General features: G+C 36.6%; 1 protein-coding gene across 17 annotated transcripts; it reads left to right on the plus strand.

Moving 5' to 3' along the window:
• The first annotated feature begins 3,373 nt into the window (after nucleotides 1-3,373).
• Nucleotides 3,374-15,254, plus strand: LOC112743587 (uncharacterized). Of its 17 annotated transcripts, XM_072214362.1 has the most exons (14): nucleotides 3,393-3,770; nucleotides 5,791-5,881; nucleotides 5,974-6,033; nucleotides 7,210-7,262; nucleotides 7,660-10,272; nucleotides 10,365-10,428; nucleotides 10,521-11,226; nucleotides 11,538-11,630; nucleotides 11,765-11,808; nucleotides 12,407-12,795; nucleotides 13,076-13,202; nucleotides 13,295-13,579; nucleotides 13,667-13,774; nucleotides 14,488-15,254. In XM_072214362.1, the coding sequence occupies exons 10-14, from the start codon at nucleotides 12,410-12,412 to the stop codon at nucleotides 15,061-15,063; spliced, it is 1,482 nt and encodes a 493-aa protein (XP_072070463.1). In that variant the 5' UTR covers nucleotides 3,393-3,770; nucleotides 5,791-5,881; nucleotides 5,974-6,033; nucleotides 7,210-7,262; nucleotides 7,660-10,272; nucleotides 10,365-10,428; nucleotides 10,521-11,226; nucleotides 11,538-11,630; nucleotides 11,765-11,808; nucleotides 12,407-12,409; the 3' UTR covers nucleotides 15,064-15,254. The 17 variants fall into 17 exon arrangements, 16 of the variants coding, with proteins under 16 accessions (XP_025648648.1, XP_072070459.1, XP_072070463.1 ...); XM_025792863.3 differs by lacking the exons at nucleotides 7,660-10,272; nucleotides 10,365-10,428; nucleotides 10,521-11,226 and adding an exon at nucleotides 5,545-5,575 and having other exon boundaries at nucleotides 3,374-3,770; XM_072214363.1 differs by lacking the exons at nucleotides 7,660-10,272; nucleotides 10,365-10,428; nucleotides 10,521-11,226 and adding an exon at nucleotides 5,545-5,575 and having other exon boundaries at nucleotides 11,502-11,630.
• Nucleotides 15,255-15,852: the final 598 nt, after the last annotated feature.

The raw sequence follows: 15,852 nt of genomic DNA on the forward strand, positions 1-15,852 counted from the left end.
GACTTTTAACTCCTATACAATCCTTAATGCACATTTACTTAACTCATTTTCCTTATCCTATTGCTCCTTTGCCACTTTGTGTTTCTTTTGACTATTTGCCTATTTATTTTCTTGTTTTTATTATATCCTGGTTTTCTGTTTTTCAGGATGTCTGCCACCCAGAGAAAGGGAAAAGCAAAGGCAACTACTGGCAAACGTAAAAGAGGAGAATCTGCCATGTCCATCCTGGATATCATGCACGATTACTCCTGGCAGGAGAAAAACTTTACCCCGCAGGAGAAGGCCGACCAGCTGCTCCCTGCTACTAATCCAGTAAAGTTTGCAAACCGATACTGTGAGCTGAAGTATCCGGTGTTTGTAACCTCCAGGAACCTGTACCTGGAGAGGACTCTGAAGATCCCAGAAGAACTCCAGCAATACACCTCTGATCAGATCAAACAAAGAGGCTAGTTCTTCCTGGAAAGAAACCTGACTGAGGTCAATGCATCTTGGGTAAGGGAATTCTACTGCAATTACTTCAAGACTTCCCTAGATGCAGTGAACCTAAGAGGGAAGCAGATTCTGGTCACTGAAGAGGCCATAGAGGATGTTCTGAAACTTCTGCCTATATCTGATCAGCTGGATGGTTATCAAAAAGCTGAGGAGGACATGCGCTTCATGAAGTTTGATTGGAATGCAGTCAAGGCCAGGATAGCCCTTGACCCGACCGTTCCTTGGATTATGGGTCAGAACACTACCATGCCAAAGGGAATCAAGCGGATTTACTTGAATGATGAGGCTCGGCTATGGCATCAGATACTTAGCAACTTCATTATGCCGAGTCCTCACGAGACTGAGATACCAGCCGCTATGATCACCCTCCTATGGTGTGTGATGGAGGGTAAGGACCTGTACCTGCCACGCTTTATCCGGTACTATATGGCCAGGGTCCACGTCCGAGGCACTCTTCCCTTTCCTTATCTGATTACACAGCTAGGCCGTCGAGCTGACGTGCCTTGGGAGGATGCTGATGAAAAGCCACCTGCTGTAGAATGCAAGAAGATTATCCCTCACAGCAGGAACTTTCTGGTTTTGGGCTACAGACCTCCTTTCCTCACTGCTACTGCTGAGACAGTCACACCATCTGTCGGCCCCTCTTCCTCTACAGCTACCCCTGCCACCACCACTGCACCTCCACCTGCCCCAGAGCCCGTCTATCATCTAGTGCACCGCCTGTTTCGACGGCTTGACCAGATGGAGTGTCGCAACAAGCGACGCTATGAGCACCTGAAGCTGATGATACGATCTGGCGACATCCCCTCCGAGCCTGACACACCATCCGAGGCATCTGAGGAGGAGGCGGATGATCACGAGGCAGAGACCCATCTACAGAGCGAGGCTGTGCAGGCAGGCACAGAGCAGGCCGTATCACATCAGGAGGCTCCACCTCAGATTCAAGCTGTAGACCCCGAGATCCCTATCCAGTCAGCACCTCCTCTGCAGCAGGCAGATCCTCAGACCACCACCACAGAGACTCCAGCTACCCGTCCTTCCAGTGATGACACCCCTTCACACCCTGCTTGAGTGAGCATCAGGGACGATGCTTCATTTTAAGTGTGGGGAGGTCACCATCTCTGGCGTACATTTTTTTGGTGAACCACTATAGACTCTTTTTATTTTATTTTGCTACTTTTCTGTATTTTTCTTTTTATTTTTATTTTTCTTTTCTCAGTACTTATATATTGATATTTTTATGTATCTTTATTCTATTTCTGCATTTTGCACTTTAGTTCATATTTTAGCCATTTAGTTTAGTTGTAATTCTAACTTATTAGTTATAGAAATTGTGGATTAATTAGTATAGTTTACCCTTTTTAGCATAAGATAGGAACTTGAACATAATAAGAAACAATCCACACGACTTGTATATATAGCATTACATGTTAGTTAGTTAACAACATTTCATCAAGGAGAAACACTAGAACTTTAAAGCCACCTAAAGTTTTACATTGAGAATAATGGGAACTTTTGATTTTACTTGCGTGACATACATAACTGATAAATGATTTTTGAGCTAGAGAACACACAGCCTGTGAGTTTTGAGCTTAACTGTATGGTTACATTCAAACCATAATTTTTATTACTGTGTGTTCCGCCCTTCTTTTTTTTTCTGATGTTCTTTACTTTGTTTTAATCTATATGTCCGATTATAGAATAGAAATACATACCAAGAGAGTGATTGAGGCCATTGTTTAATTTTAGCTCACTTATCCCAAATTAGCCTACCCTTTACATCATCCTTGTTAGCCCCCTTGAGCCTTTAAATCCCCTCTTATTCTATAAGCCACAATACTAGCCTTAAGCAGAAAAACAAAATAAAAATTCCAAGTTGGATCCTTGGTTAGCTTAAGATAGAAAGTGTGTAATTGTTTAAGTGTGGAAAACCTATTGGGAACATGGATGATAAAAACAAAAGGTAGAAAAGTTGAAAAGAATAAAATAATTCAAAATAAAAGTTTTGGGAAGCATGCTCATGTGAAATCAAAATAATTGAATTACCATGTGCATTAAAAAAAAGTGTTATTTTTCAGTGGTTGAATAAAGGGGACACAAAAGAATTCCCCAAATGTGAAATAAAGCAATGCACATAGGGTAAAAATATGGGAAAAGTGAGAAAATATGGGAAAATAGGTAAAGAAGCTTTGCTTTACAAAGTATGTATGTTAGGTGAGATCTTAGACTAATTAAGGATTCACTTATTAGCTCACTTAGCCTTATACATATACCCTTACCTTTACCTTGGCCCCATTACAACCTTAACTAAAGACCTCATGATTTTTGGTATGTCTATATTCTATAATTGTTGATTGGTTAGATGAAGAACAAAGTTATAGAAAGTAAGAATAAAAAGAAGAATAGAGTGATTAACCCAATAAACACTGAGTGACTAGAGAGTAAACACAAAATCCAGTGAGGGTTCAATATCTCATTAACATATATCTCTGCTGAAATTATTAATTGTCTTGCAAGTTTATAAAATGTTTTTCTCTCCCATTTCAATTGTAAAGGAACTTTATCAACTATCTAAGCACTACTAGAAAATTAGTTATTACAGATGGATATTTCCGACGGATTTTATCCCACTGAAATACAGACGGAATTTCAGAGGGATTTTTTTGTCGGAAAACAAAAAAATAGATTAACATAAATTACAGACGGAAAAGAAAATCCATCTATAATTCCGTCGGAAAAATTAATTTTTTTTCCGTGGAATGGTTACAGACGGATTTTCCGTCTGTAATTATGCAGACGAAACGTGCGTTTTATTAAATTATTATAGACGGAAAATCCGTCTGTAATTTAAATTAAATCCGTCGGAAATATTGAAAACCCTAATTTTATAGGTCTTTGTCGGAAAACCCCATTCACACTCTATTCGAACTCTTTGCCCACATCCTTCGAGCTCTTTGCCCTGTAGCCCGCCGCCCACAGCCACTGCAGTCTCTGCCGCCACTGCAGCCACACAGCCCCCGCATCAGCCCTCGCAGCTCCCCGCAACCCCTACAGCCTCGCAGCCCCGCAGCGGCACAGCCACCGCAGCCCCTACACAGACACAGCCTCCACCGCCACCGTAGAAGATCTGTCGCCGTTGTAGGAAGCTGTGTTGCCGTGATTGGAAGCTCCCTCGCCGTCGTTTGGAAGCTCGTTGGCCGTCTCCTCTGTTCGAGCGCTCTCCTTCTCTCTCTGTGTCGCCGTTGTGTTTCTGCCACTGCCCTTCTTCCTCGCAGCCGGTGAGTAAATGCTCTTTTTCTCCAGTGTTGTGAACAGCTCCTTTTTCTCCAGTGTTAGATTTGGAGTATATGTATGCTTATTACTGAGTGAATCACATTGAAAGTGTAATGCACAGTTAGTGCTTGACAAAATGCCTAGCTGAGTTTTGCTGTTCATTTTGATCATGCTTAGGTGTGTTTATGTGTGCTTATATGGTTTCAATCTCATATGCTCTGTACTGAAACAAAGCAAATCTTCATTCTCACTGATACAAACTGCTTTATCAGTTTCTCCCAAAAATGATTTTGAGTCAGCCTCTGCAAGTTGCGATTTAAAGATCAAGAGTTCCATATGTTTCTCTTCAATTGCACAAAAATATTTTTCAAGTTCTGTTTGAAGCTCCCTTATTTCTTGTTCTTTGGTGTTCAGTGTAGACTTGAAAGTACTGATATCTGCTTCCATCTTTTTCACTTGACAACTCCATTCTGATTCCTTAGATTTGAGCACCAAGGAACAGTTTTTGATCAACAATCCACTTTAGCTCCTTTTTTTATTTTCACATTGATGAAAGCTTTCCTATTTTATCTTATATAGTTTAATTTCTTCATTTTTTCTCTAAAAATTAAATAAAAGGTAGCACCACTTACATGGTTTGGCCATTTTGATGAAAAAGAAAGGGACAGTGATATTTGTCTTTATACATATACAACACAACAGCTTTATATATATATCTCTTGCAGGACCGTGTGTATTGTATTGTTTTATAGTAACCTTTCTCAACATGCATTTGTATGTTAATAACATTGAAAATGAGAGAATGAATGAGATGTTTGTCGTATTAAGATTTTGTGACACATCACTCACCTCACTCTTTTTTGTTTTCATTATTGGATTATTGTATATGCTCCACTGTGTTCTTTAGAAAAATAAAATTACATTACAAAAACCTTTACACTACTGCATACTACTTTTGTTTAAGGGCCAAGTACTTATATGTCAATTATTTAATTTGTCATATATTTATTTGAATTTAAAATGTGATAGCATCTTAGAATATAATTCCTAGAATATATATATCTGAATATGACTGTATGGATTTGAATAATTATAATATTATAATCAATTTTATTTATATGTTTATATTATGATATTGCCTCTTAAGAGATGTCAAAGCTTAATTTATTAATTTATATTTCCACTTTAGCACCAAGGTTCTTTCCAGTTTCTACACATGATGAAAGCTTCAACTTTTCAAGTTTCAACTCTTCCTCCCAATTACAAAAAATTCAAGTCTTTGATTACTTGCTTGATTCTCTCCATTCATATCTCTGTTTCAAATAATTTTAATGAGATGGATTCTGGTGGTGATTTATTTTCATCAATGATATGAGATGGATCCAGCAGATTATCTCTTTTTCTTCCACAGAACTTGTATCGTACAAATTTTTTTTCCCTGTGATTTAAAAGAGGTAACTCCTCTAAGTAATGCAAATATCTATGGAAAAAAAATTCGATACCTGGTTTTTTTATGTTTCTATATTCCTTTATTCTCGTCCTTTATCATTTATATCTGTACCATTTGAACATATTATCTGAAAAATATTCTTTGGATTTTAGAGACTCTTTTTTCTTCAATTGATTTATATTTCTTTCCTTTACTGATTCTTTTTGTTTCTCAATTGGATTGAGGAGTTATGTAACAGAAAAATAATCTAAGGTGGTTGTTGATGATGTTGAAATTTAGTAGTCTTATATATATTTTTCAGCTTTTGATTTTTGTAATTTGCAATGCAGGGGACCAATGTGGTTCTGATTTGATGTAAATGTGAGTCTATGTTTTTGTTCTTTACTGAGACAAAGCAAATCTTCATTCTCACTGATACAAACTGCTTTATCAGTTTCTGCCAAAAATGATTTGGAGTCAGCCTCTGCAAGTTGCGATTTAAAGATCAAGAGTTCCATATGTTTCTCTTCAATAGCACAAAAACATTTTTCAAGTTCTGTTTGAAGCTCCCTTATTTCTTGTTCTTTGGTGTTCAGTGTAGACTTGAAAGTACTGATATCTGCTTCCATCTTTTCCACTTGACAACTCCATTCTGATTCCTTAGACTTGAGCACCAAGGACTGCAAGGTGCTCTCTCTCTCTCTCTCTCTCTCTCTCTCTCTCTCTCTCTCATATAATGGAAATGGGACTTACTACTTTAATTGTTTGTTCTTGTTTAGATGCTGAGGTCAACAATTTGGGAGTCAAAGACGCTCTCTCCATGTTGAGGTTCTACAAAAGTAAGCAATTTTTTTCAGCTTAACTTCCCTTCAAATATGAAATTAGATTTCCTCTGAGCTAATTATCCACTTGGAATTCCATTTGTTTTTTTCTTTTTTTTTTCATTTTATGTTTCATCCACATGACTATTACCATAATAAAGATAATCATTAGCATATTAACTTTTGCTCCCTAATTTTTCCACCGGATGGTACCTTCAAAATCTGATGGTGATGAATGATGATATTTGGTGTTTCACCTGAAGCATCTGCAATGCCATGATTATTGATATTGTCCCTTGTCATGTGTTGTGGTATACACTATTTTGGTGATTTGATTTGATCCCATGCCATCAACATATTTAGTTATTGCCCACCTTGGAAGGCTTTTGCATCACATGACAAGCCCATCACTATTTTCATGCAGGGTGGCATAATTTATGTTGGAATATCTAATCATGTTTCTTTCTTTTATAGTTTGTGATTACATTAATTTTGCCTTAACTTAGGTCTGTCTCCCTTAATATTTTGATATCATTATTCCCTTTTTTTCATTGGTTCAATTTCTTCTATAGTCAAGGGTAAAAAAAAAAAAGAAAACAAGAGGATTCAAATATGCTTTTAAACTGGAAATATATTATTGAATTTGGTAACAAATTATAATTTAGCTAGAATCTTGCTATAAGATACAATAGGAACTGAAAGAAGAGAAGCCTCATTTACTGTTCAAATGAAGAAAAGTAATGAAATATGACCAAAAAGAAAAAAGGTGGGGACTCAGAAGAAATGGTTCCAAGTAAAACTAGGACTTTAGGAAATCGAATTCCTCCACCTTCTAGTAGTCTTTCTGTTATCTATTCAGCTGTACTATTTTCACAAACTATATAATTAGTTCTTTATATATAGCATTATATATAATAGCATTATATAGTGTGTCTTGTTATCTATTCAGCTGTACTATTTTGCTAATTGATTAGACATATTACTGTCCATATATTCACCTATTTATTTCTCTTACACCTCTCCCTTATCTTAATTACTATTATTTCTTTCATTTTCATTTTCCTATTCTTAGCCTCCTTTATTAAGTAGTCATTCAAAATAATATATATTTTAGTAAAAACTCATTTACAGATTGATAATAATGTAGCTGAAATTTAAGTTTCTTAATTAATTTTTTTTAATACTACTCCACAGGATCGACGACTTAGAATTCAGCTGTCTCTCTGCTCCAAGTGACAGTCAGTGAGGTTAGCAAGCACACCCTGATTCTCAAAAAATTCTGTGTGATTTGTTTATCTATAGTGGTTGGATTAGGTCTTTTCTTGGGTCTTCTGATTGTGATTTTGTCATAGTAAATTACCAAATTACCGTTGCTCATGATTTTATAAAAATAATACTCTAATACACACACACACACACTCTCTCTCTCTCTCTCTCTCAATCCCTTCAACTTTTTGCTTGGAGTTAAGGTTAGTACAATTCTTGTGTTATAAAACTTCATTGATTTCTAGGGTATTGTATGTTAAATGAAATATTACTTGTGTTGTGTTGTTGCTTGTATTGCATTGAAAACATTGATATGGTTAAATATTGATAGGATATTGTATGAAAGATGAAATGTTGCTTGTGTTGGATGATTTATAGGTACTAAAAATATCAAATTCGTAAGAAATGTCTTGGCACCATCGAGTGTGGATGTATGATAGGTTGAATCCAACAAGAGGGGGTATTAAACCTGAGTTTTATGACAAGGTTGAGGAGTTTATAGAAACAATTAGTAAGTTAGATGTTGTGAAGTCGGAAGAAAAGTGTAGATGCCCATGCGTTAAGTGTAGATGCACAAATTATAAAGAGCTGAACATTATTAAGATGCATTTGTGGGAAAAGGGGTTTATGCCAAATTATTGGATTTGGACAGAACATGGAGAGATTGATGACATAGGGATTAATCAGACGGGATTCAATAATTGTGGGGAAGGTGGTTCAGGAAGTGGTGCAAATGTGGAAGAATGTGATATGTATGACATTAGCTGGGAAGACAACTCCAGAAGGTATCATGAAATGGTTTTCGATTCTATTGGTCCAGAGGATCCTCATGTAGAGGCTAAAAACTTTTTTGATCTTCTTGAGGCAGCTCAAAAGCCTTTGTGGGAAGGTTGTGTGCACTCTCAACTATCGATAGCTGTTAGAATGCTATGCATTAAGGCCGAGGGAAATCAATCACAGGAGTCATTTAAGCAGTGGGCCACCTTAATTAGAGAAATTGCTCCTGAGGGTAGTGCCATACCTAGGGATTACTATGAGGCTAAGAAGTTAGTGCAAAAGCTTGGATTGAAGGCAATCAAAATAGATTGTTGCTCAAACAATTGCATGTTGTATCGAAAAGACGATGCTGCTCTAACTAGTTGCAAGTTTTGTGAAGCACCTAGATTCAAGCCTATTTCCGATGGTGGTTGTAAGTCCAAGAGAGTTCCTGTTAGACGGATGCACTACCTACCCTTAATCCCTAGACTTCGAAGGCTTTATGCGTCAATGAGTTCAGCTCCGCACATGACGTGGCATATAAAAAACCAACGTGATGATGGCGTGATGACCCATCCGTCACATGGGGAGGCATGGAAAAGCTTTGACCGTATCCACTCTGATTTTGCTTTGGAGCCTAGAAACATTAGGTTAGGTCTTTGCTCTGATGGGTTTACCCCAAATATCCAATTTAGCAAGCCTTATTCTTGTTGGCCCGTAATTGTAATTCCATACAATCTACCTCCTGGAATGTGTATGAAAGATCCTTATTTGTTCTTGACTTGCTTAATACCTGGTCCTAATAACCCTAAAGCCAACATTGATGTATTCTTGGGACCCTTGATTGACGAATTAAATGAGTTGTGGAATCCTGGTGTTTTGACGTATGATATTGTAGAAAAGAAGAATTTCATCTTAAAGGCAGCATTGATGTGGACTATCAATGATTTCCCGGCTTATGGGATGTTGTCTGGGTGGATGACACAAGGAAGATTGTCATGTCCTATTTGCATGGAGGATACCAAGTCTTTTACACTATCACATGGAGGCAAGGCATCATGGTTTGATTGTCATCGGAGGTTTTTGCCGACAAACCACCCTTATAGGCGCAATAAGAATGACTTCAGGAAGAATAAAATAGAAAGTGAAGAGGCTCCTACCAGATTAAGTGGTTTGGAGATTTGGCAAAGGGTTAAAGGACTTGGGAAGATATCAGATAATAGAAAGTGGATTAAATCGCGAGAGTATGGTATTACTCACAATTGGACTAAGCAAAGTGTGTTGAGTTACCTTATTGGAAGGATAACCTGATTCATCACTGTCTTGATGTAATGCACATAGAGAAGAATGTGCTTGATAACATAATGAATACTGTTATGGACACTGATAGAACTAAAGACAATGAAAAGGCTAGGTTAGACCTGGCTGAACTGTGCAAGCGTCCAGATTTACATTTGCGGCATGTCGGTGATAATTGTTGGTCCAAACCTAAGGCAGCTTATACTTTAACTTCTGAACAACAACAAGACATGTATAGGTGGGTGCAACAACTTAGATTTTCAGATGGTTATGCATCTAACCTTGCTAGATGTGTAAGTCTTTCCCAGGGGAGGTTTATTGGTATGAAGAGCCATGATTGTCATATTTTTATGCAGTGCTTGCTTCCAACTGCATTCAGAGAACTACCTACAAATATATGGAAGCCTCTTACCGAGTTAAGCCAGTTTTTCAAAGACTTGTGTTCAACCACTCTCAAGGTTCATGATTTAGAGGTTATGGAGCAGAATATTTCCATTATCCTTTGCAAGTTAGAAAGGATATTTCCCCCGGGATTCTTTAATGTGATGGAGCATTTGCCAATTCATCTAGCATATGAGGCACGTGTGTGTGAACCTGTCCAATATAGGTGGATGTATCCGTTTGAACGGGTGATAGGAGCATTCAAGCGAACAGTGAAAATAGAGCAAGGGTTGAAGGTTCGATTTGTGAGGCTTTCTTGGCAAAGGAGACTTCAAGTTTTGTTTCTTTCTACTTTGAACCACATATCTTATCGAGGCGAACCCGTATGGGAAGAAATGATGACGGCGGAGACACAATTAAAGCCTCTTTATCAATATTTAATAGACCTGGTCGCAAGGTTGGTAAAGCTAAAGATCATTGGTTAGATGAACGAGACAAGGCCGCAGCTCATTTGCATATTCTACTCAATGAAAGCAAAGTTAGCCCTTTCTACATGTAAGTACCCAAATCTTTTATTAAACAGTTAATTGCACTTTTTCTACTAACGAATCCCATAGCTTATAAACTCTAGTCCTACTTTCATCAAGGTTTTGGAAAGAAACTTGTCCTGGAGAAAGCGATGACCGATTTCCCCCTTGGTTTGCATCATATGTAAGTGCATAAATTCGTATCATTTATTGTAAAGGTTTCTAACTAAAGATTTGCATCACATATCTTATAATTTGTTGCATGTTTCTAACTAGGTTCAAAATCAATGTAATAAAATTGTTGATCCTGGTTTGCAATCACTTTCTTGGGGTCCTTCAAACAAAGCAACAAGTTATCCAATTTATAAAGTAAATGGATATACATTTCATACCCTTGCAAGGTCAAAAGGAAAAAAAACCGATAACACCGGTGTGTTTGTTAAAGGTGATATAGGCAGCGGGGAAAGTGATTGGTTTGGAGTATTAGAAGATATACTCGAGCTTGAATACACTGGTAGTGACTATAATCGAGTTGTTTTATTCAAATGTCAATGGTATGATCCAAGTCGTCCAAATGGAACACGTATTCATAATGACTACAAAATAACTGAAGTCAACCATAGTAAAAGATATCGCCACTATGATCCTTTCATTGTCGCCCAAAAAACTAAACAAGTTTACTTCTTACCTTATCCTGGAAATTGCAAGTCTATGTGGCGTGCTGTTGTAAACACTAAACCAAGAGGTCGAATTGAAATCAATCATGTACATGTAGAGGAGGATGGGGAAGAGAATGATGTAGCTTATCAAGCGAATGAGAGCAATCCTTCTAGGATTTCTGACACCGAGCCTCCTATCAGTCTTAAGTCTCCATTTGGAGAGGACCGCATTGTTGAATTGTCCATCGGCTCTAGTTCTGGGGCTAATAAAAATGAAGATGATGATGTTGCAGACTTTGATGATGATATTGATTTTTAATAGGGTAATCATTTTTAGCTTGTATTGTTTTAGCTTATATATATTGTTCTTTACATATATTGTTCTTAATATTTAGCTTATATATATTGTTATTTACATATGTTGTCATGTAACTTAATCTAGTTGTCTTAAAAATTCAATATATTTAAAGCATAACTCTGTCCCACACTCATTAAGCTGACATGTCTAAAGCACCACTGGAATTTTTTTTCTTGTCCCTTTTCTGAAATTTAGGAAGCTTCATATTCTTTCTTATTGTTTTTAATCTCTTTCTTACAGTTTGGTTTGAAGATTGAATCTCTCTCTTTGTTGCAGTGGCAGTAGTGAAGGAAATTCATTGAATCTCTCTCTCTGTTTTTAATCTCTGCTGCCTTACTTGGTGCTCCATTGACGAAAAATCCCAATATTGTAAGTTCCCATTTCTCAAAGTTCCTTGCTTTTTTCCTCTTTAGAGTTTAGATGTTACAGCTATCAAGTGTTTGTGAAATTAAGACATCAATTTTTTTCTCTTTCCTCTTCGACTCAGCATTTTTTTTGTGCAGTTTGGAGGCCTTCTAACTACTGGCATTTTGGCTTTCTCTGGAACGTAAGTCATTTCTCTAGCTCTCAATGGATACATATGCCGTGTGAATGTGATCCTTTTTATGCTTATTTTGTAGTGTGATTGAAAGATATTCAGATGTTAATGACTTAAATGTTATGTATCATTTCCTATGGAAAAAAAATAAAAGAAAGAATGTCAAAAATAATAATAAATAAAATAAAATAAAGGGCTAGCCTAGTGAAAAAAAGGTGCCATCTTAACGGTTCTTTCCTTCTTTGGAATGTATCTGCTGATGACATTGTGGTTGCTTACTACTAAGCCACAAAGATTCCAAGGTTTAAAGAAAGTATAAGCAACATAACCAGTTAATTTCAGGGCATTGTTTAAGGTTCTTGCTTTTTCGATTGATGATAACTGTCAATCAGATTTGATCCATTTTAACTGGCTTTCTTGTTAAGCCTCATAATGGGTTAAGTTATTTAAACTAACAAAAATTTCTTGTAGTAAAGTTAAGTTATTACTCTATGGATTGAATTTCAAAATTTTGTTAAGGCATTCACAATTTCTGACTTATGATATCTTATCAAAATGATATTCTGCAGATAGTTTTGTGCATAATAGTCCTTGAATATATATGTAGGTCATGGCTCCTCGGGTCAAGGGTAAAGGTGTCAAGGGTCATAGAAGTTCTCGCACCACTGCCGCAGCCGCTATTTCAACCACCTCCACCTCTTCTGGGACTTCGGTTGTGCCAGATTTTCAGTCAGGATCACTTAGCCAGCAACCGTATTTGATGGTACCTAATCCAGGCTACACGGGTCTTCCTCCACCAAGTTGGCCTACTCCAGGATGTATGGGTCCCCCTCCTCCACCCCCTCCTCCAATTTCGATTCCTCCTCCGCTTTGCAATTCCAATCTATTAGTTGATTCAGAGACACCTAGAAGCTCTAGTACATCTCCTCCATCAGAGACTGCATCGGTTCCTAATAGTGTCACAAAAGAAAGATTGGTTCCCGATGGAAAAACAAGGTAAAATTTGGATCTCTCCATAATTAAAATAGCAGCTTCTAGTGGATTTCCCATACTGCATTACCTATTTCTCTTATTACTCTTCTACACAATTTTTACATACTGCATTACCTATTCCTCTTATTACTCTTTCAGCAAGCAATACTAATCACTCTTCTTCTTTTACTACTCCTAATCTAAATGTGTTTACTACTATATTTTAATTTCAAATTAAAGTGCTAATGACTTAAAACTATTTTTTTTAGTTTCCTAACTTGTCAATTCTTTATGAAATTATCAGTTGGTTACCTTTCCCTCATGGTTCTCAGAAGATTACAGAGATCATCAAGAAACGATATGATAAACCGTACAAAAAGTTTGGAGATGTCCCTCTTCCGACAAAGAAGCTTTGGTTTAAGGAGTGGAAGGTAAAAGTGTTGGATTGAATAAAATTATTTTGGATTGAATATTGTTCATGTGATTTGAATCTTATAAGTAGCAACTTGATGAGTATGTGCAGAGCCACTTTCTTATTGATGATGATGATGATGAGTTTTTCTGGAGGGCTTTCAAGTATAGGACAAGTAAGCGATTTAGCCAAATGATGTCAGATATCCGTGAGGGTGTGGATACAACCCACGAATGGCTAATTCCTGCTTACAAAAAGGTATTGGAAAGGTATTGGGAAACAAATGAGAAATGGAAAAATATAAGGAAAAAAGCAAGAGAGAATCGAGCGTCACTCTTAGGTGGTTCTGTCCATTGCGGTGGTTCTATTCCATTGAGCTCAACTATAGAGAGGATGGTAATATAATTTAAGTGGCTTTAGATCTTATTTAATAGACATCTATTTATGTAAAATTTTTCTTATTTTGTATTTCATGTGGAACAGAAGAAGCAGTTGGGCCGTACACCAACCCACGAGGAGGTCTTCAAAGAAACCCACACACTTAAAAGTGACAAGTCTAAATGGGTGGACAAGCGCTCTCAAGACACTCATGTGAGATATAGTACAAATACTCCTCCTATGTCAAAATTATTAACTAATTTCTAGCTGTCTGGCATTAACATTACTGTATTTAGTGGTCCTAACTATGTTCAACATTATTATTATTATTATTCAGCTTTGTGCTTTGTGATTTTATAGTTGGTTTCTTTTCTTCCAAGTTTCTATAGTCTAAGCCATTTGACACATCTCCTTAAGAGATAATACAGTTCACCAATCTTAATCTTGTGTAGAAAGCATGTGAAGCATGCATTATTCTCTTGGAATATGGTAATCTAGTAGCTTGAAATGTTTGCAGCTTGCAGGGGTGTTTGCAAGAACTAATAATCTGTTGGCATATACCCAATTTTCCTTGAATTAATGAAAGTTAAGAATCATGTTCTTCCAAAAAGAAATTCAGTTCATTAAGTACTTCCACGGCATTGTCAGTTGTTAAAATACTTTAAATAAGAGTTGGCTTGGCTGATCAAGATCCAGGAATGTCACAAGTAGCGTTTCTTTTACTAGTAAATCATCATTAGAGGGTCACTAATGCTGTACTTAAACCATAGTAGCATGTCCCAATTATTGGAGTTTTCTATTGTTTGAATTTAAATATATACAATTTGAAAAGTTTTGTGCAAAATCTAAAAGTTTTCTATTAAGTAATATGCATGGCTATTTGTCTTAATAATAATAATATAATTGATATAATCATTGTGCAACAGGAGAAGTTTATAAAAAAGTTGGCAGAAGTTCAGGCTCAACATGCCGAGGCTCAAGCACAGGGAATGGAGCTACAACCAATTGATGAAGACTTGATTTGGGAGGAAGTGTGTGGTGGGAAAAAGAAGAATCGAGTTTACGAAAAAGGGTCATTCTTTTCTAGCTCTATCAAGTCTGGAACCACTTCTGCCAATTCTGTATCTGGAAGAGCACCAAGAAATCAAAATTCTGTTCCTGATTTGCGAGAACAGATTCATAATCTCAATGAAGAGCTTTTTCAGCGTGTTACTCAACAAACAGATGAGCGTATTAGTAAGTTGTTAGATACACGCTTGGCTCCTTTGGAAAAGACTCAAAAGAAATTAGAAAAGTTAGAACGGGCAATTGGAAAGGCCAAAAAGGAAAAGCTGAAACAGAAGAGATGGAATGAGGCTTATGTTAGCTATTATGAGAAGGTTAGAGCGTCAAGTAGTTCTAGTGCAGTTCCACTACCACCGCCACCGCCGCCACCCTCAATGTCTTCGGATGAGGGCTATGATGATGATGAGGATGAAGATGACACTGAAGACTATAGCTGATAGTTTTAGTATGGTTGAACAATATACTAGGAATTATAGTTGATGATCAATACATTTTGTTTATGTTTTGAATTATATTGACTTTGCTTGTTCATATTACTTTTCTTTTAGTTTGATAATACGATGAATTTGTTTATGTTTTGAAATATTATAAATATTCAAATATAAATTAGATAAAAATTTGTATTAAATTTATATTTATTTTGTATGAAAATAATTTTATTTTGTAATTAGAAAAAGTAAAAAAAAATTCTATTTTACCTTACAGACGGATTTACAGACGGATTTTCTGTCTGTAATCATGATTTTCCAAAGTTTAAATTACAGACGGAAAATCCGTCTGAAAATCCGTCTGTAATTATAGACGAAAAATCTGTCTGAAAATCCGTCTGTAATTACAGACGGAAAATCCGCCTGTAAGTTTGTCGCCTTCAGGAAATGGAGGGAGGGTTTACAGAGGGAAAATCCGTCGGTAAATCGTAAAAATCCGTCGGTAATTTTCCGACGGAAAAAAAATCCGTCGGTAAATAATTTCCGACGGGGCTTTTACAGTGGGACAAAATCCGTCGGTAATTTCGTCGGTAACCAAAAATCCGTCTGTAATAAAGACTAAATCTGTCTGTAAATCTGTCTGTATTTATCCATTTTCTAGTTGTGAAGGTTTGGCTATATATATATATATATATGACTCCTTGAGAATGTGAATTAATTCAACTACATGCAAGCTTTATATACAAGTGTATAAAAATTAGAATTGCATGATGCATCTAGGTAGTTGCATTTAGATTA

This window comes from Arachis hypogaea, chromosome 14 (genome assembly GCF_003086295.3).
Source record: "Arachis hypogaea cultivar Tifrunner chromosome 14, arahy.Tifrunner.gnm2.J5K5, whole genome shotgun sequence".
Taxonomy (NCBI): domain Eukaryota; kingdom Viridiplantae; phylum Streptophyta; class Magnoliopsida; order Fabales; family Fabaceae; genus Arachis; species Arachis hypogaea.

Excerpts from the sequence above, each read along its gene's own strand:
- LOC112743587 (XM_072214351.1), top strand. The coding sequence starts at position 7,687 with ATGTCTTGGCACCATCGAGTGTGGATGTATGATAGGTTGAATCCAACA.